We start from the raw sequence: 22,092 nt of genomic DNA, 5'->3' as shown, positions 1-22,092 counted from the left end.
TGGGGTGCCCACGGTGTGATGGCGCCAGGCAGGGGCATGGGGTGCCCACGGTGTGATGGCGCCAGGCAAGGCTCCTCCTCTCGCCCCACCACCTGCTGAAGGCACCTGGAGGCTCTCACGCCTCAGATAGGTGGCTCAGGGCCTGCGTGCCCTTCAAGGCAGCCTGCTGTAGTGCGAGAGAGACAAACCTGCAGGGGTCGCGGGGTGAGGGGGCTGCAGGGCCTCCAGCTGGACTGCCTGTCCCCATCTCCCCTAGTGTTGCCACATGCCTGCTGTCCCTAACAGTCTGCCTCACCTCTTTCCTTTGCCTCAGCCTGAGTTTCCTGCCCAGAGCAAAGTGAGGGAGGGAAACCCTTCCCCTGTTCCCACCGTGAACATCCCTGCAGGCAACAGGCCCTTGTCTACAGTGATCTGGCCCCTCAGCTAGGGACAGGCAGAGAGGCTCCGGGGCCTTACCTCTGGCAGGCCCCACAGGCGATGGCCCCGCTGGCCTCTTGGATGGCGGTCTGGTGCACAAACACAGGGTAGGCGGTGTCGCAGGGATGCAGCATGTCCTGCTTCTTGTGCTTGTGGGCTGCAAGGATAGAGGCAGTTGGTGAGGAGAGGCATCATACTCTCCCTGCCGGTGCCAGCTGGCCTCCATGGTGTACCCCTAATGTCCGTCTCCCCACCAGGTCCTCTGCAGATGGCTCCAAGTAAGATTTCTCAGGACTGTGTATGGGGTAGGGGGTGGTGGCTGAGGCAGAGCAGCTGAGGCAGCCTGGGCGCCAGGGTGATGGAGCTCAAGCATGGGAGAACATTAGCTCCTGACCTTGGGGGGGCCGCTGCCTCTTTTTGGGAGCCTGTGTAAACTGGGGTTGGCACACATCCCCTCTTAAAGGGTCCTCCTAGCACAGACACCCTGAGGGTCTGGGAGGGGAGCAGAGGTGGTCGGGATGGTTGGGAGTGGAGACTTTAAGCCCTCTGTCCTTTAACCTGACCTTTTTTGTGGACACTTAGTGATGACCCTACACATAGCAGAATTGCTATCCAAGTGCTGCTCCTGGGTTGGCTTGGCCCAATGGTTACCTTGAAGCCAGGCTGAGCCCTCCCTACTGAGGAGTGATGGAGCTGAGTGCCCTTGCTGAGTCCGGAGGGCTGGCCAGGAGGTCTCAGTGCCCAAGGCCTCCTAAGCCCCCAGACGTAGCTCCCAGCCTTGGGCACTCATGGTGAGGTCAGCAAGATGACCTTCATCCACCCAGACAAGGGCCAGGGTGGAGCAAGCAGGACTCCTTAAAACCTATGGAAGGGTTGGACGCCCTGCTGGTCTCTGCTGGGGTCACTGAGATGGGCTCAGGCAGAACAGGCCTGCCCAAGGCCCCAGGGCAGGGCAGGTGGCCCACTTCCTTAGGAAGGAGCTTGCATTCTTTGGTGGCTCACACCCAGATGTGAAATGGGTAAGGCAGAAGACAGAGGCTGAATGACCAGCTTATGATCAGGCCCTACGCTCCTGGGAGAGGGAGGAGGGGCCTGGAGGAGCGACCTGCTCCAGAGCGGGCCCTGATGCATGGTTCCTGGTGCTGTCAGCAATGCAGGTGACCTGTCAGGGCCGCGAGGGGCGATTTCCAGAAGCAGCCTGGACCCACAGCAGGGGCGGGGCCATGTGAGCCAAGTGTCCCAGGTCTTTGCTTTAGTCAAAGGCCCCCAGGCCCTAGGGGACAGTAGAAAGCAGGATAAGAGTAAGCAGGAGAGAGGACAGACATGGAGATGGGTATCTTCTTAGGATAAGACACAGAAAGAGATGGGGGGGACAGAAGAGGAACTGTCCAGACAATGGAGAAGCTGCAGAACCTAGTCGGAAAGGTTCTGACACATCGGTGAGTCAAGTGGAATGAGTCCCAGCAAGGTGGCCTGGGATGGCTTTAGGAGCCCCATGTCCCCAGGATGTGCCAGTGCATCCGTATCCCTTGGTGTTCCATGCCTTCACCTCATTCCCCAGGGCTGTGGACAAGTGTTGCAGTGGCTGGGATGAAGTTATTACTTCGTGTCAGGACCTTGTCACCATGTCACTACCTTCGGGGGACTCTGTCCTCACAGGTTTTAGGTGACCACTATCTTGATCTAGGGCCCTGCTGTGGGCTGCAGGACACGTGGCCTGCAGAAGTGGCATCACTTTTTCCTCAAGGGGTGACCTAGTGGCTGCCAACCTGCACTAGACCACATTTCCTCCTGGATCCTCGTGTGTTCTAACCCACGGAGATGGTTGGGGCAGGGCTGTGCTTATGTGGGCTCCTCCCTGCCCCCCACAAGGTCTCCTGAGTTGGGATGACCCAGGACGAAAAATGTCAGCCTTTCCTGAGCTCAATCCTGGGATGTAGAGCAGAAGGCAGGTCCTTCACAGCTCCCCAACCCACTACGGCCACAGGGAGCTCCTCAGACGATGCTACTTACAGTGATGGAAGACAGCTTTGGCTGCCCAGAATAGCAGCCCAGCACAGAGTGGACACAGCACAGGACGGGCATGATGTCACACACAAGCAGATGTCACAGGGTGGTGGTGATGTCACATGGAGTGGTGGTGTCCCAAGGTGATGAGGTGTTGCACAGAGAGGTGAAGGAGCCAGGAGTGAGTGGTGGCAATGAGAGAAGGCCACACAGGATGAGACTCTGGACCACACATACCTCCAGCCCCATCCCATGGCACCCCACCCTGTGACAGGTTTCCAAGATCCGGACCAAAATGCCACCTGGCCGTGCGGTCCAAACACTCACCATCAGCCCCTCTGTTGTGCCAGGAGTCCCACGCACTCCATTCTAGCAGGAACCTGTGAGACACGGAACTGAGTCTCGGGCACTCAGAGCCTACACAGGCCCCCTGGTGCCCCAGCGCCTCCATTTCCTCCCTTCCAAAACACCCTGGTCCTGTTGAGGCCTCTGAGTGACAAAGGTCTCTCTAGAAGAAGTGGGCAGGAAGGAGGGAGGAGATGCTACCCCCTCCCCCAGGGCCCTGCCCTCCTTCCTTGGTATCTGGGAGCAAATGTGGGGTGCAGAAGCCTCAGTCCTGATCAGAGGACTCCTTCTCCAGGCGCACCAGCACGGTGTCCTATCTTCAGTTTCCGCCTCACCCCCTACTTACAGCAAGAGCTCCTTCACCAGCCACTTGGTTGCCGTCAGGAAGGCTGAGATTGGCTGGGGAGGAGAAAGCAGGGCACACATTTGAACAGGTCCAACAGCTACATGGTCCCTTCACCCTGGGCCCAGCAGGGAGCAGCACAGAGCACCTCCTGCCTGCTGCCTTCCACCTCCCCCGAGGAGCGTCCCACACTGAGCTATCAGACAATGTGTTTGGATGTCAGACACGTTGAGGCTTCGGCTTGCTCTCTCAGAAGCCCGGCCACATTCTCATCCTGGTGGCCCCAGTGTGGAGGACCCTGACAATTGGTGTGTGACACTGGGAGATGGGGCTTGGGACAGTCAGTTCTTTGCCTCTGAGGCTCTGTGGTCTCAGGAGCTGGGCCCCTGAGGATGAAACCTACAGGCCTAGTGGGGTCGGGCTGAGCGTTAGAGATGGACAGAGTCAAGGGTGGCCCGAGACCTAAGTCTGGGCAAGAAAGGGCTAGTGAGCTCTCCGAAGTGCAGGGAAATGGTGTGCATCTGGTGAGGGGCAGGGCCTGGTGACACTCACGCTGGCCAGGGGCTGAGCAGAGCTGTGGTGGTGATCCGGGGCTTTGCACATGGCCTGGTAGTCGTACATGGTCACTCTGAAAACCAGAAACAGGGTGTGAGAGGAGGAGCACACTCCCTAAACCTGCCCAGAGACAGGGTCACAGCAGGACTGCATTCCCTAGATCCAAGAGGATGCCCACTTAGGCCGGCAGGCCAGAAGGCAGGGCCTACCGAAAGCCACGCCTGCACTTCAGAAGGGCCTAAAGAAAATGAGCTGTGTGCGGCCAGCTTCTCGCTGGGTACTTTTCCCCTGAGGGCTTAGCTGGGGCTACGGGATCCCCCAGCAATGTCCTCACGGCCGTGTGCTCCTCATGCCTCATGTCAAGCCTGTGATTCCAGAAAGGCTGATTTGGGGCCGTTTGGTTACTTCACTGTGGGTTCCTGAGGGCCATCAGGATCCTATCATGGCAGCTCTGTATCTGTTGAGTCTGGGGCGAGATGACCACTTACTGGCTGAACACCCCCACACCGAGCAGCTGTGTCATGAGGGCACCATCCACTTCCCCGAGAAATCTTCCTGTCTGTCAGAGAGCAAGAGAGAGCCAGCAAGTGAGGACTGCGGAATGTGAGCTCAGGTGTGAGTGTCACAGAGCATGCTGTCCATGGAACCCGAGTGGAGCCTGCTTCCCATGCTTGCTGCCTCCCTATGCGCCATTCTCCGCCTCAGAGCTTTCTACTCCAAGCTGCAATCTGGTGGCTGGCCAGGAAATCAGCCTAGAGGTTACAATCAGATTTTTAAATGGCACAAAATTCCTTAGAACAGTTCAATGCGAATTGCTTGCAGGAGGGTGAAGGAAGTTTTTGTGAGACTTGATATGTTGTATGTGTTGTGTGCCCGTGTGTGTGTGTGTGTGTGTGTGTGTGTGTGTGTGTGTGTGTTGTCTTGTGCACACTGGCATTCTTATCATCCAGCCCAAGAGGGCAGGGAGCTTGGTAAACCTGGGTTTGGTCACACTTCTCATTATTTCCAAACTATTAAAATAGGACAATCCCGCCTCCTTTCTCCTTTAACAATGCCCTCAGCCAGCTTTCAGGGGGCACCTAGACTATGCGCTCAGCAGCATCTGCCGTAGCAGGAAAGCCTGCTGCTCTGCTCTGCTCCAAACTGGCTTAGACCCTGCTGCAACTGCTGTCCCAACACGCCCCATGGGCTGGCCTGGCCTCCTAATTCTGCTGTCTTCTCAGCATGGCAGGATGGATTTGGAGACTTTGGTGTCAGATATAGGTATGATGTAGGTCATCTGAAAGATCAGGGATAACATGACAAGCTTGAGGTGCATGGGAAACTGCAGTTGTTATTACAAGATGCCTGTGTCCAGAGGGCTGTCCTCCCTGCCTTGAGCACCCTGGCTTAGTTCCCACACCAAGAACTTTCCATCGGAGATGTCTTCCTGTCCTAAATGCTCCAGTTAGAAGTCGCCCCTATTTCCTCTGCACTGAGGGCCAGGCAGATGGCAGTGGAATAAGTGCTTGTCTGGCAAGTGGGAGGTACTGAGTTCGATCCCTAGTACCACCAAAAAAAAAAAAAAAAGTAAATCCTCTGCACTTCCTCTGAGGGCTTAGCTGGGGACTATGTGAGAGCTCATGGCTCCACATCCCTTTAGCCCTATTGCCTCCTTGCTCGATCACATACTTAGTTGTCTTATGCCCCCATTGTGTGGAAAGCTGTTGAGGAGAGGGACCTTCTCTTACTCATCTCTGAATTCCCAAGCAACCCTGGATAGACTTGGGGAATTTGGGCTGGGCAAAGAGGCAGGAGTCTGACCCGGTGGCTGTGGTAAAGTCTCAGGGCTTTAGTGAGGGTGGAACCACATCAGCCAGAACCTCAGTTTCAGGTCAAGGTGGAAATCAGGTCCAAGGAAGGAAGCACAAAGAACAGTGAGGAGAGTAGGACCCCAGGCAAGCAGAGTCCCTGGTCTTGCGAACTTTCCTCTGTGGACAATGAACTGTGAAACACCTAAAACAATGGCATACATTTTATCTGCCTATAAAAAGAAATGCCACCCCGGCATAGGGTATCCAGACGCCCTGGATATGCCAGACCTCAGGAGAGCCAGGTGTTGTCTGGGAATCCCCGCTGGGGGCCTTCTCCAGGCGGCTAAGTGGATGTTAGGGACTCTTAAGCAAACAGATTAATTTCAGACAAGGGCCAGCCAGGATGTGGGGCTGCTGGGCACAAGATCAAGAACTGGAGAAGTTTTCTTTTAAAGAAGAGATGATGGTACTGTTTTGGGTAGCAATCCTAGCGACATTCTGCATTCTATGTCACAGTCTAAGCAATTGGGAACAGAGGCCTCCAGGTGGACCCAATTTTGGAATCTGGGATAAAGTCAAGAAATGTCACTTTCCAAATCAATCAATCAAGAAAATATAACCTTTTCATCTTATAGTATTACTTCTTTGGAAATAGCTCAATTATGAAATCAAAATGTCAGGATACAAGTCACAGAAAATGTATAGCAAAACTATAATCTAAAGAACTGTAAATTAAAGACAAAAGTGAAGCAGAAAACTAAGAATTAGTGCCAAAGTAGTAGTTAGACATGTCTGAGTTCTGCTTTTTTTGCCTGAATGCCCTGACCTCCAAAAACTAATGTTTAGCATTCTTTATTCATAAGACACAAACTCACTAGGAAAGTGTGATTTAAAAAATGAATCAGGAGCTGGAGAGATAGCTCAATAGTCTAAGTACCTGCCAGGCAAGCACAAGGACCCAGGTTTGATCCCCGGTACTGCATGCTGTGTTGGCCCTGCGCCAAGTCAGCCACCGAAACCAGGTGTGGTGGCACATGCCTGTAATCCCAGCACTGGGGAGGCTGAAACAGGAGGATCACTACAAGTCCAAGCTGCACGGTGAACCTCTGTACCAAATAAGTTTAAAAAAAAAGAATGAAATTAATAATAATCCAGAGCTCATGGGGCTGGTGAGATGGCTCAGTGGTCTAAAGCACCTACTTAGAACAAGCTTAGCAAAGCACAGGGACCGCGGTTCGGTCCCCCAGCACCACATGCCAGCCAGCCCCGCCCCCTGGTGGGGCTTCATGCAGAGGTGGTGGACAGGACAGCAGACAACAGGGAGCAGCCAAGGGCAGTCAAGGGAGGGACAGTGCGGCAGGTGGGGAGGTGAGAACTTCCAAATCCTGTTGTTCCTCAAGGTCCAGCCCAAAGCCAGAGAGAATGGGTCTCTGACTTGAGCAGTCCTTCTCAGAGGGCTCGCTCCTTGCCATTCCACTGACTGTGTGGACATTGTTCCTCCAGCCCCAGACAGCAAGATCCTGGAGGGTGGAGACCCACCTCTGGCCCCCAGGACCACACAGCAGCGGTTCTGTGTATTTCCTGACGGAATGTGTGAGAGAATAAACGACTGGCACGAGTCTTCCATTTCCTAGGACAAGACAGCAGTGCGGAGACCATGCCCCTGACGACGCTGGTCCGACTTCTCACAGGCCTCAACCATTCTCTCTCCTAATTTTAGCTTCATTCACAAATAACTCTTGTTGTCAGGAGTTCCTTCTGAGAAGGGAGATTCCTGAGAGTTGTCCAGTGTAACCTGGACACCGGAAAAACGTTTCTTCCTCTGCAAATAAAACAACTTAAATTTCCTAGACTATGTCACTCGGCAGAAAAGGTTCACTCTTCGCCCTTCTTTAGTAAGGTGACCTAACAGCCCTAGCAAAGCCCTCGTCGCTAATATAAAGGTAAAAGACTACATTTCCCAGAAGCCTTTACACTAAGGACTGTGGCCAATGAAATGTGAGCAGAATAACACAAAAGGAAGTCGAATTAAGCAGAGAGGATGCTGCTGTGCTGCTGGAGGCGCTGCCCCCCTTCTTTGACCCTCTCTCTGGCCTGGGAAGGTGACTAGAAGGCAGGCAATCCCTTGGCAGTGTTGTCATTTTAGTGTGGTGATACCTGGTAACTTCAGGAAGCAGTTCAGGCCTGGGTGCTCCATCCACTCTTCAGTGGAAAAATCAATCTGTAGTTCGTTTCAACCACTCTGTATAGTGGGGATCCTGCTTCTGGCAGGACAACACAATGCTAAGCTGATACCATTTCTTCTGGCTTTTGTCAGAGTGAATGAATCAGTGGCTCAGATCAAAGCCAAGGTCCACACTTTGGCTTTCCCGTGTATTCAGGGGGACCCGTGTGTTCAGGACCGCAGGCTGAATGGGAGGCTGCGCCTCAGCCCAGCACTGTAGAGGGTCTCGGGGCTCCTTTCAGGGCATAGTCCTTGCATTAGTAATTGTCCTTGGGCTGACTGAACTTGGCGGAACCAAAGGGCCTGGGGCTTCCTGGGTTTAATGAGTCTGACAGGGAGTGCAGGAGGAGGTGGCCCCACAGCAATGCGCAGAGGTGGGGCACTTGATTTTCTGGGCTTTGCTGTTTGGGGTGAGAGTTGTCATCCAGGAGCCTGAAGAAGGAAGCAGATGGGCTGCAGGCAGCAGTGAGCTCCAAACTAATTATATTCCTGCTGGTTGGGTGGTCACCCCTGTGGGGTAATCTGCAGATTACCACGGGAGGCTGCAGCTCCCATGGGCCCTGTCCCCAGGGAAAAGGGGTGCTCTCAACTGTGGTGATGATGGAGCTACAGAGCGTCCTCACCTAGGAACAGCTTGAGTTTCTTCTCTTAATGGATGGGCAGGTTTCTCCACTATGAACCCGATTTCCTTCAGTCCCTTCCTCCTGAGGCCCAGCTGAGCTGAGTCCCTTCAGCCACATGGATGCGGTGATGGTTGGTGGGAAGGCTTGGGAGGGGCGTGGAATCCGTGTGGCTCTCCAGTAGGCACCCAGAGAGCCTGCCTGTGTGGGGATGGGACCTGGTGACTGGATAGATTTCATTCCTGTGGCACCCATGGGGCAGGGGCATTTGGGAAGCTGGGAAGGCAGAAGGGGAGCTGTGGTGAGGCACCAGGGAACTGGAGACATAAGGACTAGGCTGACTGCAAGGTGGGAAAGGAGAAGGGAGCTGAAGCTCGGGACCGGATGTCTGTGATGACAGGGGCAGAAGTGGGGATAATGTTGTGCCTCTCAGCCATGGCCCAGGAGCAGTGTGCTGAGGTGGGGCACTTGATTTTCTGGACTTCGCTGTTTGGGGTGACTGCTCTGAAGCTCCCTGGGTAGGTGCTGCCCACAGACAAATGACAGGAACTGGAGTCCCTAGGCCCAGAGTGACAGACCCGCTGTAAATATCACAGACCTCGACAGAGCCACTGGTCCTGGTTCCACACTGTCCACATCACTCTCTAGCCCCTTTTATTATAATTTTTTATTAAAAGAATGAGCGCAGAATACATTCTGTCTCAGAAGACAGGTCAGGTGGGGCCCAATGTCTGATCAGCAGGTCTAGGGCACTGCCAGGACTGGGAGAAAGCTACCAGCCACTTCAGTAAGCAGGCAGACTGCAGATAGCTCCACTGGGCTCCTGTGTAGGATGAGAGGGCCTCAGGTGAGGGTACGCAGGGTGGGACTTCTGGAGGAAACTGCATGTGGAGAAGCAACATTATGTTCTCCACGCCCTGAGTGGATCCTACAAGGGACAAGGGCATCCAGAACCTTCTCCATGTCATGCATCTAGGAAGATGGGTACAGCCAGCCAAGGTCTATCCAAACCCCAGCAACTGGCAAATGACTTGAGCAAAGCCTTCAACATTTCATTGTGTACCAAATGACCTTGAGGTGTCATTTAAGCACATGCTGCCAGGCCATCCCAAGGCTTCTGAGTCCCTAGGTCTGAGGTGGGCATTGAGACAAGCTCTTTGACGCTGGCGTTCTATGCTCCATGTATTCTTTGAGGTCCAGGGATGAGGGGATGAGCAGGGAGGAATGAGCTGAGGAGGGCCAGGCTGGATGGCCCTTGATGGCCCTTGTGAGTGTTTGGAGAAGGTGGCAGGTTGTGTAGGTGGGTGGGTGGGTGCGGTAGGTAGATCCAGAAATGGTCCATGATCCAGGCCCTGGGAGCTGTGCCCTCCCATAATCCTCTCTGCTGGAGAGTCGGTTAGATTTGCCCACTGACTTTTAGCAGCTAGAATATGGTAAAGCCCTCGAACATCACTTTGGAGATGAGGCTTTGAAAGGCCGTGCCTTCCTCTTGCCTGTGCTCTCTGGCCCATTCATGGCCTGGCATTTGCTCTGATGGTGTGGGTGCCCCATGTGGGAGTCGGTGTGATAGGGAGCTGAGATGCTTCATCACAGCAGCCTGCTGGCTGACAGGAGAGAGCTGGAAAGTGCATCCTTCCCGGTCAGCCTCACGGTGACTGTAGCCAGATGAGAGACCCCAACTCAGAGGCATTCAGCTGTCCAGAACCAACCATAGCCAGATTCCTCACCCACCAAAATCCCCAGATTGTTACCCCTGCAGCTTTAGCTTCTAATTCTGGGGCGCTCTGCTACACAGCATTAGATAACTGCCTCAATACTGGATGAATGAGGTTTTAAAACAAAAAGCAAAACTGGACAGATACACAGATGATAGATGGACAGATGGACAGACAGCCAAACAAGCAGCATTAGCACCAGGCTGTCTACCTCTTCGTCTTTCACTCTCCTTCCAGTCACACGCCTGTCACTTCTAGGTCTTGCACTAAGACCAGTTCAGCTTCCCATACAGTTAATAAGTGTCTGCTTTGGGTCAGGGGTCATATCAAGTGGCATCTTTGGCTGGGTACCTCTCATAACCTGACCTAGCCCAGTTAATGAGGGAAGAGTTGTCCAGAGTGAAGAAAGAGGAACTAACTAACCACTGTCAAGATACCACCACTGCAGAGTCTTGGAGCCTGATCCCAGAATCAGGGCTCCTGGATCCTTGTTTCTGGCTCCATTAGTCCGGACTTTGCGAGATTCAGCCAAGTGTGATGAAGTGAATGAACTGCTCTGAGCAGTGACGGCGTGACTCAGAGAGGATGCCCACCCAAGGGGCTGGGAATTGCAACCCTCTAGACCAGGTCTGTCTCCCGAGGTCACCAACTCTACCCTACAAATGCGTACATCTTATAAAAGCCAGCTTGGTCTTCTTGCTAGGGGGCTTTTCTAGACGCTCCCCTCCTTCTCCATTACTGCTCTTCGGTTGTATTTTTAGGTTCAAAGTCTGCATTCCTGTAGCTGTGAGTTCCGGGGTTACTAATGGAACCTCACAGCCTGTTTGTTTTCTTGGGTGTAAAAATGAGACTAATATCAGCACAGAGGAGGATGGTAGGAGGGAGCCAAGCACAAGCTCATGAGATCTATGCCCTTCATTGTGCTTGACTTCACAAAGGATTTGGGGTGCCTTATAACGCTACATACAGCGTAAGAAGATAGTATGATAATTGAGAAAAGAGGAGCGCACAAGCTAAGCAAACATGAACACAAAGCTCTGGATAACTGATAGGACCGCAGTTGTTCTCAGTGATACCATAATCCATGAAGATGTGAGCAGCTGTCATCTGAATAGGACCAAATAGCCTGGCGGGTGATGCGAAGGACCCTGTGGGACTGTCCAGAGGTGCCCCTTGGGGTAGCTCCCAGGCTGGGGCAGGCTGCCCACTAGGCCTGGCTCCCTGCAAGCTTGTCCCAGCTGTCTGGAGCAGAGCTTGCTGAATCTGGGTCAATGGAGAATTATGCGGACCCTTGATGAAGAATGTTTTTTTGTTTTCAAAAATCAAAAGACCAATACATTTCGTGGCGTAGGAAAATTTAAATTTTCCTGAAATTTGGATTTCAGTGCCTGGAACAATGCTATGCTCATTCTTTATGTACTGCCTATGGCTGCTGCAGCAGAGTGTGAAGCAGAGGCTGACTCAGAAAGCCTAACCCCCTAACCTGCGCTTTCTGTCCCTTTCTTTACAGCACAAGCTGGCCGACCCCTGCATGGAGCACAGTTTCCTGGACTGGGTGCCCTTTCTTTGTCTTGGGCCCTTCCACCTGTCCATGCATCCTTGCTGGCTCTGAAACTCCTTGGCCCAGGGCCTAGCTCCAGGCTCCTCAAAGCTAATATTCCAAGAGGCCAGGAGCTGCCAGCTTGATGACCCAGGCGGCAGGAAGCAGAGCGCGAGTGACTGAGGGCATCGGGTCACTCCTGAGCCTCATCCCAACTGTAGGTCTCAACCCCCGATGTCAGCATTTTTTCTGCAAAAGCAACAGAGACACTAAGCTGAGCAGGTGACATGTCTAGAGAAGTACGAAGTGGCCCCAAATAAAAGGGAGCAGAGGGCAGGCAGAGGCAGATGCCTAGGTAACCACAGCCATCAGTGAGCTGTTGGGGTCCTACAGATCGTTATGATCACCAGCCTGGCCCCCACTCCTAGTGTGAGGAACACAGGAGACAGTCTTTCTCTCCACTCACCTCGCTGCATCTTTAGTGGCCCATTTAAAGGCTGGCCTCCAGGGGTCGGCCCCATGGTGCTTTGTGTCACTGCCCCCAGTTGCTGTCTTCCCATGTCCTGCTGATGCTCCGGCGCTAGCTCCTGCCACATTCTCACAGCCTCTGTGGACCCTCACCTCCATCCAAGTCAGGCCACCACTGCGCTGTGGGGCACAAAGGATCTCAGACTTCAGGCGGCCTTCCTCCCTGGGGTTCAGCCCTCTGATTTTAACAGAAGGAGGCTGAGACACAAGTGATGCAATTTGCTTGCCCAGATCCTATATATAATTAGTGGCAAAGCCACACTGAACTGTACTATGACCTTCCACTGAAGTTTAGCCTGGAGGCCACATAAATGCCTTGGGCTTGTTTCAGGGAAATCATTCAGGTGAATATATTCAGGTTTGGCTTAGACTTCTTTTATGCTGGGATTCTTTTTTTTTAAAATTTTATTTATTTATTTATGTGTGTGTGTGTGTGTGTGTGTGTGTGTGTGTGTGGCCAGCTCAGCCCACCAGGGGGCGGGGCTGGCTGGCATGTGGTGCTGGGGGGTTGAACCGCGGTCCCTGTGCTTTGCTAAGCTTGTTCTAAGAAGGTGCTTTAGACCACTGAGCCATCTCACCAGCCCTATGCTAGGATTGTTGACTAATCAGCTTTAGGGTTCACTTTCTGGCCCAGCAAATATGAGAACAGTAATATTCTCTTGCCTTTCGGAGCACATGCTGGGTCCAGACAGAAGCCACGTGCCAGAGGGAGAGGAAGGATGCACACGGCCGATGCCGAGAGTGCGGGTCGTTCCATCACCTCATTCTCCCTGGGCACACCGAGGTGGTGTGGTGGCTGGAAGAGGTGTTTCCACAAGGATGTCCAGGAAGGAAAGGAACACCGGGTAGAGGAGACCCAGTGCTTCTGGGCCCCATGGTAGAAAGGGGTGGAAGGAGGGGGGAGTGTGACAGCAAGCAGTGGGGCGCTTGGGACTCTGGAAAAAGGCCCCTGAAGGCCAGGCCAGCTCAGGACACAGAGTGTAGTGCAGTGCGGGCAGGCAGCTTTGAGCCTCACTGCTCCTGTGTGTGGGGTAGACACTTCTGCTCCACCCAATGGAGGGGTCGGATTAGTTACAGATTGAGATATAATAGTTTCTCTGACCACCTAAGCTGAAAGATGCCCCACATTTTGTAATCTTGGTATGTGGTGGTTCTGGCTCTCCCTTTCTCCCCAGTGGCTTACCTCTTGCAATCTCTCTGAGATTAGGATGAAGCCATTGTTGTCTATGACGAAGCAGTCCAGCTCCTGGGGAGAGGTCCAGAAAGGAGATTATGACTAAGTGTGCAGCAGCCATAGACCCCTGATCCTCCCATGTAATCCATTAGTTTGTTCTTGATGGGGTGGAGGGACCCCCTTGGGGCCCAGGGCTGCAGGGAAGGCACTGCAAGAGAGGGGTGCTGGTTCATGGGGAGGGGCGTGAGTGAAGAGTGCACAGCCCCCACTTCCATCTAGTTCACTTGGGGAAAACTCACACTGTCCTCACAGCTCTGTGGACACTGCCCATCCTTGGCACGGCACTGCAGGAAAGAAGGGAGGGGTGAACAGTGTACAACCACGTGTGTGTGTGTGTGTGTGTGTGCATGCGTGTGCTGCAGTGTGTATGCTGCTGTGTGGGGTGTGCTGCACCTGGAGGAGTGTGCTGTGTGATGTGCATATGGCATTGAGTTGGGGCTCTGCCATGGCAGGCTGGGCTCTCCTGGGGGGCTCATGGTCCCTGCACCTTTAGGGCCTCCTGCAGCACTGCTGGGGGCCCTCCAGGGAACTATAAGGGACTCAGATGGTCCCCATTTGTCCTCCTGTCCCTTCTCCCCCATGCTGTTTCTCCAAACATGGTGCAAATGAGGACAGGGCAGCAAATGACCCGTGAAGGGAGGCACAGAGGTGGCAGCTTTGGTCTGGAGGAGGTGAAGGAGACATGGTGGACTCCTGGGGGATCAAGGACCAGGCCGAGAGCCTGAGGGACAGAGGAGAAAGAGCAGAGGTACTGGGCAGGGCCAGGCATGGCTGTGTTCTCTGCAGAGGGCAGTGAGTGAGTGGCTCTGGGTTGGCACCTACAATGCCCAAAGGAGGTGCATGTCCTGTCCTTTGCTGCTGGGCCCCTGTGGGGAGACAACATGAGGTTGGGGTGAGCAGGGACCAGAACAGAGGCCTGGCCTGCATGGCCATGGCTAGGAGAGCCATGGCGGTGGGGAGGGGTGAGCTGAGGGGACATCATGGTAGCTCCTGAAGGGTGATGGCCCGGGCAGTGGGGTGGCAGGGCCCACCTGGCACATCCTTTAGCCCTGCTCTCACCCACCTGCTGTGTTGCTGCCCAGAACTGGCGTTGGAGGAACTCCACCTTCATCTGGATGCCTACCGCTGGCCGAGGCAGGAGAAGGGTGGCAGGGCCAGGTGTTGGGGGAGAGGGGACAGCGGGAGGGAACAGACAGCCAGAGAGAAAAATAGCATCAAGTTAAAGGAGGAGGTGCAGGAGCAGGAGCTGGGGAAGTGAGCTGTCGGGCAGCAGGCACAGAGGGGGCTGAGTCAGACCTGAGTAGGAATCTGAGCCTTGGGGGGAGTGGGAGGCTTGGGGGAGAACAGCCAAGGGGCTGCTGGCTCTGCCTTCCCCATGAGGACAGCAGTGTCAGAAAATATGAGAGAAAGGCAGAGACAGACACAGGGCTCTAGGTCCTGAGCACGGCCAGGTCAGAGCCATCCCTGGCTCTCTGGAGCTCAAGGTGTCTGCACAGGGAGTCCATCCTGTCCCTTTCGCCAAGTGGAGAAACACAGGCTGCTGAGTCTAAGCCAGCTGGACAAAGTCCCATGGCCAACGTGTGGGACTGAGGCTGGGCCACTGTGAGTTGGGTGACCCAAAGGCCTTCTTGGGTCTTCATCTTGGCGTAAACCCTCTTCTGCACCCATCTTGCTTTGTGCCATCCTCACATCGGATGAGAGCTCCCTCCCTGCTGACAGTCATGAGCAGACTCGCCCAGCTTTGCAGGCAGATGCTGGCAGCCTGGATGCCTCCGGCGCCCAGTGCTACGGCTTTGATGTCTGTGCTCACCTGGGCCACCCCACCTCTTTGATTCCCAAATAGGCTTGGAGAACCCAAGCGGGTGCTTATAAGTGAAGAGAAATCTGGGACAAAGAGCTCCAGGAAAACTTGGGGCCAAAGAATAGAGAGAAAAGGCAGGTTATATCGAACAGAAAAAGAATTTTAAAAGTAGGCCAACGTCTTAGTGTCTGGTATAATAATATGGAGAATGTGTTGGGTAATGCGTCAGACACTTTACTATTATTATTCTGATTTTACAGGCTGAGGACAGGGGCCGTGTACAGCTTACGTGGCATACCCAAGTTGCCCAGCTAGTAAGCAGCAGAACCAGGGCTCTAACTTCTGTCTGTCTCTAAAGCGTAAGTGCTTGAGTTTACCACTGGGCACCTGGATTAGAGTCCTGGCAGTTGGGAAGGGGCTGCAGGTCATGGGGAGGCCTCTCTTCTACTCTGGGCTTTGGTTTTCTCATCTATGAAATGCATACAGGTCTGGTTTGTCAACCGTTATTCCATATGCAGGAGAAATTCCAAAGTCACCTCAGTGGTCACTGGGAAGATTTCCCCCTGCCTGGGACACTGCAACAATGCACTGGAATCCTAGGATGACCCAGAGATTGAGAATCACATCATTTTCCCTTCAACTTGAAATGAGCCTAGAGAAATTGGATGGAGGGAGGGGAAAAGGGAGAAGAAGGAAGGGAGAGAGAGGGAGGGGGGAAAGAGAGAGAGACGAGGGGAAGACAGACAGAGAGACAGAGAGAGAGACAGAGAGACAAGGGGTAGAGTTGCAGGGCTGATTTTCCAGGGTTGTGATCTTTGAATTTATTTGCTCACTTGTAAAGTGAATCAGGATTGTAGTTACTCTAGAAGGGCAGAATGAGCGTGCACCACGGATGCTCCAGGGAGATGGGGCGCTGAGAGCCTACTAGGCCTGACTGTGCTTTGGATTTCAGACCTTGGTGTGTATCAGCATCACCTGGAAAGGTGGTTAAGACCCAGAAGGTCTGGGGGGTAGGGCCTGAGAATTTGCATTTCTAGATAATTTCCAAGTGGGGCTGCCTGCTGCAGATCCTGCAACTGTTTTGGGAATCCTTGTTCCATTTTTTTTTTTTTTTAATTTTAGGGAGGGGTCTACAGGGTGTTCAGGGTCTCACTACTAGATCAGACTCATAGTGATTCTCCTGTTTACAGCCTTCCAAGAGCTGGGATCACAGGCACGCGCCACCATGCCCAGTCTCAAATGTCATCTCAGCACGCCCCAGGGGTTGGGGCCAGCACAGCAGACCCGGGGATTGAACTCCTGGCCCTTGTGCCTGCTTGCAGGCACTTTAATCCGCTGAGCTATTTAGCCAGCCCGGGAAGCCCTGTTCTAAACCATCCCTGTCTGATTGGGCTTTCTAGGGTGATGGAGATGACCTCATCAGTGCTGCCCCATGCCACAGCCATGAGCACAAGTGACTGCCAAAGCATAAAATACGGCTAGTGACCGATGGCCTGGATTCCTACAATGCTATGTGATTCTTTTTTTTTTTTTTCATCTTTTGGACACAGGGCCTTTCTATGTTGCTTACACTGACCTTGAATTCATAATGATCCTCCTGCCTTGGCCTCCCAAGGGCTGAGATTACAGGTGTATAGCATCACACTAGACTTAAAATGCTATTTAATTCTAATTCATGTAAGTACACATCTATGCTTAATGTATAGGACGGAGTGGTGCTAGTGCTAATCTGAGTGTGCCGATGAAGAGACCAAGGCACTTCCATCCCAAGGAGTCCCAGGCAATCATGTAGGTGGTCCTGGCCAGCACCAAGAGCAGATCTTAGGAGGCAGAACCATCGGCATTCTTTGGGGGCTTCCTCATTATTTCAAGGTCCAGATGCCCCAAAGGGGTGGGCAGGAAGGGGACAGGTGGCTTGATTTCTTGGTTCATTATGCAGACAAGAGACACAAATGTCAAGCCCTTGGTAAGGGTCTTGGTGCTAGTGGCTGAGCCCCTCATCGCATTCACATTGTCTCTTAGGCTACAGGTGGCCCCTCTCCTTCCTTGTTCCTTATAAGAAGACCACCCTCAATAGTCACTTGACACAAATGTCTTTCATCTGTAGAAATGGGCTCCTCCTTCACCAGAGAAGACCATGCCAGTGCTCAGCACAATCACATCTTTGGGATCTAAAGAAGTTATTGGACCCTCAGTGGCCAGAGAGGTCTCAGATTACTTCTAAAACGACGCTTGCCTTTCCTCTGCAGGGTCAGATCTCATGGAATCACGCGATTTCCAAGCTGGACAAAGCTCTGGGATTCTAACACCAAGAACCTGGAGAAGCCCAGGCTCTTTCTTCAGCAGTAAAAATTGGCTTTGGAGGCCCCAAAGGCAGAAAGGAAGCAAGTGGGGCTCAGAGCAGCTTCTCGCCTGCCAGATCTGTCTCTACTGGGTCATCATCTCCACGTCCTTTGTAGAACTTGGGACATTCCAACACCCTACAGCCATGTTGTCTCCATTTGGGTCACTCATGGGCATTTCAGGGGAGCAAGTTGAAAACCAGACTTGCCTCCCAAACCCTGACCTCTCTCCATTATGGTTGTCTTCCCTTCACTCTATCCAAGCTCCTCAGACCTGGCTCTAGAACTTCAACTGTTTGTCTTCCTCCACCTTGATTGGCCAAGCCAATATCTCTCCCACTTGGATAATGACAAGAGGCCCCTAAGCTATCCCCCTGCTTCCTGCCCTGGCCTCCGTATGATCCACTCTGCACACAGCTACAGGAGTGATCTTTCTGAAGATCAAACCACAGCGCTCCTTTGCTTAAAGTCTCCCAATGCTGGGCCAAGGGGATAGCTCAGTGGTTTAAGTGCCTGCTTGGCAATCATAAGGTCCTGAATACAATCCCCAGTATCAAAACAAAAACAAAAGCAAACAAACAAAATCTCCCAGGGCTTTCCCAATGCCCTTTGGACAAGATCTAACCTTTTTCTGAAACGTGGCCTTAGAAGACCTTACAAGAGCTAGCCTTGCTGGTGTTCCTGATTTCAACCTGAGTCACATTCTTCCTCAAACATATTAAGCTCATTTCCACCCCAGGGCCTTTGCACAAGCTATTGTCTCTTCTGTGAATGCTCTTCCCCTAGCATACCACATGGCTGGCTCCTTTTTCTTGGCATCTGATCTTAGCTCAAGCTATCTATAGAAGCCTTCGCTAATCTCCCTGGAAAAGCAGTCTTCCCCTTCACCATTTATTTTCTATCTCATTGTTTTTTTTATTTTCTAAGTAGTATGAGTTGCTTATTTGATTTCTCACCCCAGTGGAATGGTGCTAGGGGATTGGGTTGTGATTCTTAGAACCTAGAACAATATTTATCACTTAGTGGGACTTAATAAATATTTCTTGGGATATATAAGTAAAGTCAGTTTCAGCCAGCCATTTGGCCAAAAAGTAAAATTCTGTAAGGCCTTGCTGTTCCTCAGCTTTGAGGTTTAGGACCTTTTTGAACTCCTGCCTCTGCTACTGAGACACAAAGAAGGACTTCCTCCAGGTGAGAACTGTGGGATGGTGAGAACAGGGCTGGTAGGAGGAGGGAAAGGAGCAAGGAGCAGGAGCAGGTGAGAACCGCTTGCTGTGGATCAGGGAGCTCTGCCATGCTCCTGGCCCACACCCCTTGGGTTTAAGTATGTCAAGACCTTTCTGTTCAGGGGCTGGCCAAATAGCTCAGCAGATTAAAACACCTGCAAGCAGGTGCAGGGGCCAGGGGTTCACCAGGCCTGCCATGCTGGTCCCGCCCTTGGGGTACACTGAGATGGCAATTGAGACTGGACGTGGTGGCATGCCTGTAATCCCAGGGGCCCTGCCCTCCTGTTCCAACTGACCTGGTGCCTCTCCTTTGTCCCATCCGTCCTCCCCTGAACTCGCTTCTCACTCATCTCTCCACAGTGATCTTGTGCCTTCCGGTAAAACCGTTTTCCTGGGGGCCGGGGAGATGGCTCAGTGGAATAAGCGCTTCCCTGGCAAGCGCAAGTGCCTGAGTTCAATCCCGGTTCCACCAAAAAAAAAAAAAAAAAAAAAAAAACCCAAAAACGTTTTCCTTTAAGATCACTTCAGCCTGACTCATAGACAGCCTCACAGAGGCCTTGATCAGGCCGCAGACCACAGACAGCTTATCAAGATTGTTCTTTGTCCAGACTGTCACCTCAGTGCTGCTTTGTCATCGTGAATGGCAAAACAAGACAGCTGTGCACGTGCATGCAGGCATGAGCACACATACACAGATGTGTGCACGCAAGCATGCACACACACACATGCATGTGTGCACACTCACACACATCAGCAACCCCTGTGTAAGGCCATAGTCCTGAGAAATCAGACCTCCTCCTTTTCCTCCTGGCTCTTTTGTTTGTGTTGACCTTCCTCTGTCACCCAGCCCACGTGGTTGATGGGACTGAGACTACAGTGTAGGAGGAGCCTCTTGCCTGTCTTCCATAACATGAACCAGGACCAATAGGTTGCTCAGCACACACCCAGCTCATAGAGGACCAGAGGGGACCGGAGAGCTCCATCTACCTCAGGGCAGCCCCTGAGTGCAGCCCCGGGCTGCTGAGCTAAATCCAAAGCCACTAGCTATTTGAAGAGCAGGTAAGGCAGTGTCCCTCTTATCAAACAGTTCACAATATAGGAAAACAAGAAACCACCCCACAGGAAGCCACGGTGCAACTTTTCTGTGATAAGAACAAGGATGGGTCAGAAACAAGTACATAGATCAGAGAAGGTCAAGACCTGTGGAATAAACAGGGACACTAATCCAGAGGTGACATTCTAGTTGTTTTTAAGGCAAGGGAGGCCACCATGGGCAGAGAAAGCCTGGCATGCTTGAAGGGCTGGATGCGCTGAGGCACCTCTACAGGCTAAGGACAGTGACCTCCCAGGAGGGCAATGACACTAGTCTCCTGGGATAGCAGGCTGCCTCCTCTGCCTGGGTCACCTAGCAGATTGGACAGGAGAGAGGGAGCAGGAGCTTCTGGCAGGGGCACCAGCGTCAAGGGCACCCAGCCCCCACTCCAGTCCTAACCCAGAGCCCCCTGCCTGCATCCTGCAGGCTTCAGAGATGCAAATCAAGGCCCAAGTGGGGGCCCCTCTCCAACCTGGGAGCTAAGACCACTCTTCTGGCTCAGCCCCTCGCTTCCTTTGCCTTTGGATCAGCCCCTCCATCTCCTGGAATATCAATTTGTCTGACTTCCTCCATCCTGATTGGTTAGGAAAGAGGCCTCTGAGTTCTTGGGTTACAGTCTTTTCCCTTTGCAGGCCTCGCCCACTGGAGATAAGATGAAGGAACTCAAGGAGGAGCGAGCTAGGTGAGGCCAAGTCTGCACTTGGCCTTGCTGCTCCTTTGCCGGCTCCTTACAACTCTCCAGGTGGCCCAGCTGCAGGGCCCCAAGCCTGCCTATTCTGGTGGTTTGCTTCCTCAATACTTCTAGCCTGGGGCCCTCACTCCTGAGGCTCAGTGAGTGGATGGCCTTTGCTGACCACGTGATCTCTGACTTTGTGGGGCTCACAGCCTCTTTGGGGGGGGGGTCCTCAGGCACCTGTATCCCTGTGTGACCTCACTGGTCCTCTTACAAAGTTAGTCAGACCTTGACTGAGGGTTGGAGTCTTCTCTCTCCCACAGGTAGGATGGGAGCATTGCCCCAGAGAGGAGATAGCCCCAGCTGCCCAGGGAAGTCTCGGGGATGCCTGGGTGCTGCCCCTCTGTCCCCAAGTGGAAAGGAAAGAACAGCAGAGACAGAAGAAACCCAGCAGCCAGAGGCGAGGGAGAACCTGGAGGCGCCCCGGGAAGGAAAATGGAGGTACGCGGCAGCCCAGCTTTCCTCCTGCCCGAGTCGGAGGCGATTAATCCACAGGCGCCTCTCCCTGCTGAAATGTGAGCCCGCAAGGGTGAGTGCTGCCCTCGGACTGTGAGCTCCGACTGTGCGTGCGCCTGTGTGTGCTGCCGCCGCTGTCATCACAGATGTACCCCCAGCTGTCACTCTGTCGCTCGGCTTGCTCGCTCGCGCACACGCACGCTCTCCTCCCTCGCCCCTCTCTTCCCTCTCGCCTGTCTCCCTCCGTCCCTCCCTCTTCTCTTCTCAGTTTGTTATTGACCCAGCAGCCCCAGCCCCTCATCCCCGGGCAGCGCAGTGCCGCGGGCTCTCCACCTCCTGTGCTGGGCGCTGTGTACCAGCTCCCTGTTCCCGGCGCATCCCGCTCCAGTATCGGAGCCGCCTGCTTACCGGTGGTGTCTGTATTGGTATTGTCTGATCTAAGCGCTCAGGTCCGAAAGAAAGAGGTGAGTGCGAGAGGCTGGGGGAAAGGATGGGGACTGGCGGCATGCTGGGTGACGGGGGCACCGGGCCTGGGGACCATCTTGCCGGGTGTCTCGGCCCTGTGCAGTTAGCAGCAGAGCCTCCTGGCTGGGCACCTGCTGGAGCTGGGCAAACTGCTCGGGACAGACACCTGGGCATCCCCAAAGCACAGATCAGAACTCTGACCCCATACAGAGCTGGGGACATGACCCGTGCCTTCTGCCAGGGAGGGGGCAGGGAGGCCAGGAGAAGGGGAGGAGAGCAACGCTGGTGCCAGATGACAGCCCCGGGTGGCATAGAAACCGGGTCCCTGCGGCATGAGGAGCAACAGCCTGGAGCTTGTGCGCTCTCCAAGCCGGCTGGGCACAGGCAGCCCCGAGAAACTTGGGTGCTCTGGGAAGGGGTGTGGGAGAGTAGTCTGGGACTGGGACTGGTTACAGGGTGGGAAGAGGAAGGCTTGGGGTAGGGGCAGCTGCGTGGTGTCACCCTGCATGAGGCATGGAAGTAGACACAGACTCCCCCCTCTGTGCAGGGTGCTCTGAGGCTGGGTTGCTGTCCTTCAGGTGGCCGTCCTTGGGCAAGGGTGCACAGGAGCCCTTTCCTGGTTAGACACCAGGTTACCCCGCTGTGGGGGAAGCTT

At 53.6% G+C, this 22,092-nt stretch overlaps 1 protein-coding gene across 1 annotated transcript in view; it reads right to left on the bottom strand.

Moving 5' to 3' along the window:
* Cacna2d4 (calcium voltage-gated channel auxiliary subunit alpha2delta 4) overlaps window positions 1-22,092 on the bottom strand; it is a 112,145-nt gene that overhangs the window by 3,901 nt on the left and 86,152 nt on the right. Inside the window, exons 26-34 of the mRNA XM_012516392.2 lie at window positions 14,385-14,446; window positions 13,561-13,605; window positions 13,271-13,333; window positions 4,156-4,226; window positions 3,665-3,740; window positions 3,116-3,168; window positions 2,752-2,804; window positions 2,431-2,451; window positions 457-574 (exon numbers count right to left, since the gene is read on the bottom strand). Coding sequence (XP_012371846.2) covers window positions 457-574; window positions 2,431-2,451; window positions 2,752-2,804; window positions 3,116-3,168; window positions 3,665-3,740; window positions 4,156-4,226; window positions 13,271-13,333; window positions 13,561-13,605; window positions 14,385-14,446 — 562 coding nt within the window. The remainder of the gene's footprint in view (window positions 1-456; window positions 575-2,430; window positions 2,452-2,751; window positions 2,805-3,115; window positions 3,169-3,664; window positions 3,741-4,155; window positions 4,227-13,270; window positions 13,334-13,560; window positions 13,606-14,384; window positions 14,447-22,092) is intronic.

This window comes from Octodon degus, unplaced genomic scaffold (assembly GCF_000260255.1).
Source record: "Octodon degus isolate 3935 unplaced genomic scaffold, OctDeg1.0 scaffold00104, whole genome shotgun sequence".
Lineage (NCBI taxonomy): Eukaryota > Metazoa > Chordata > Mammalia > Rodentia > Octodontidae > Octodon > Octodon degus.
This window is presented reverse-complemented; position numbering and strand designations above follow the sequence as displayed.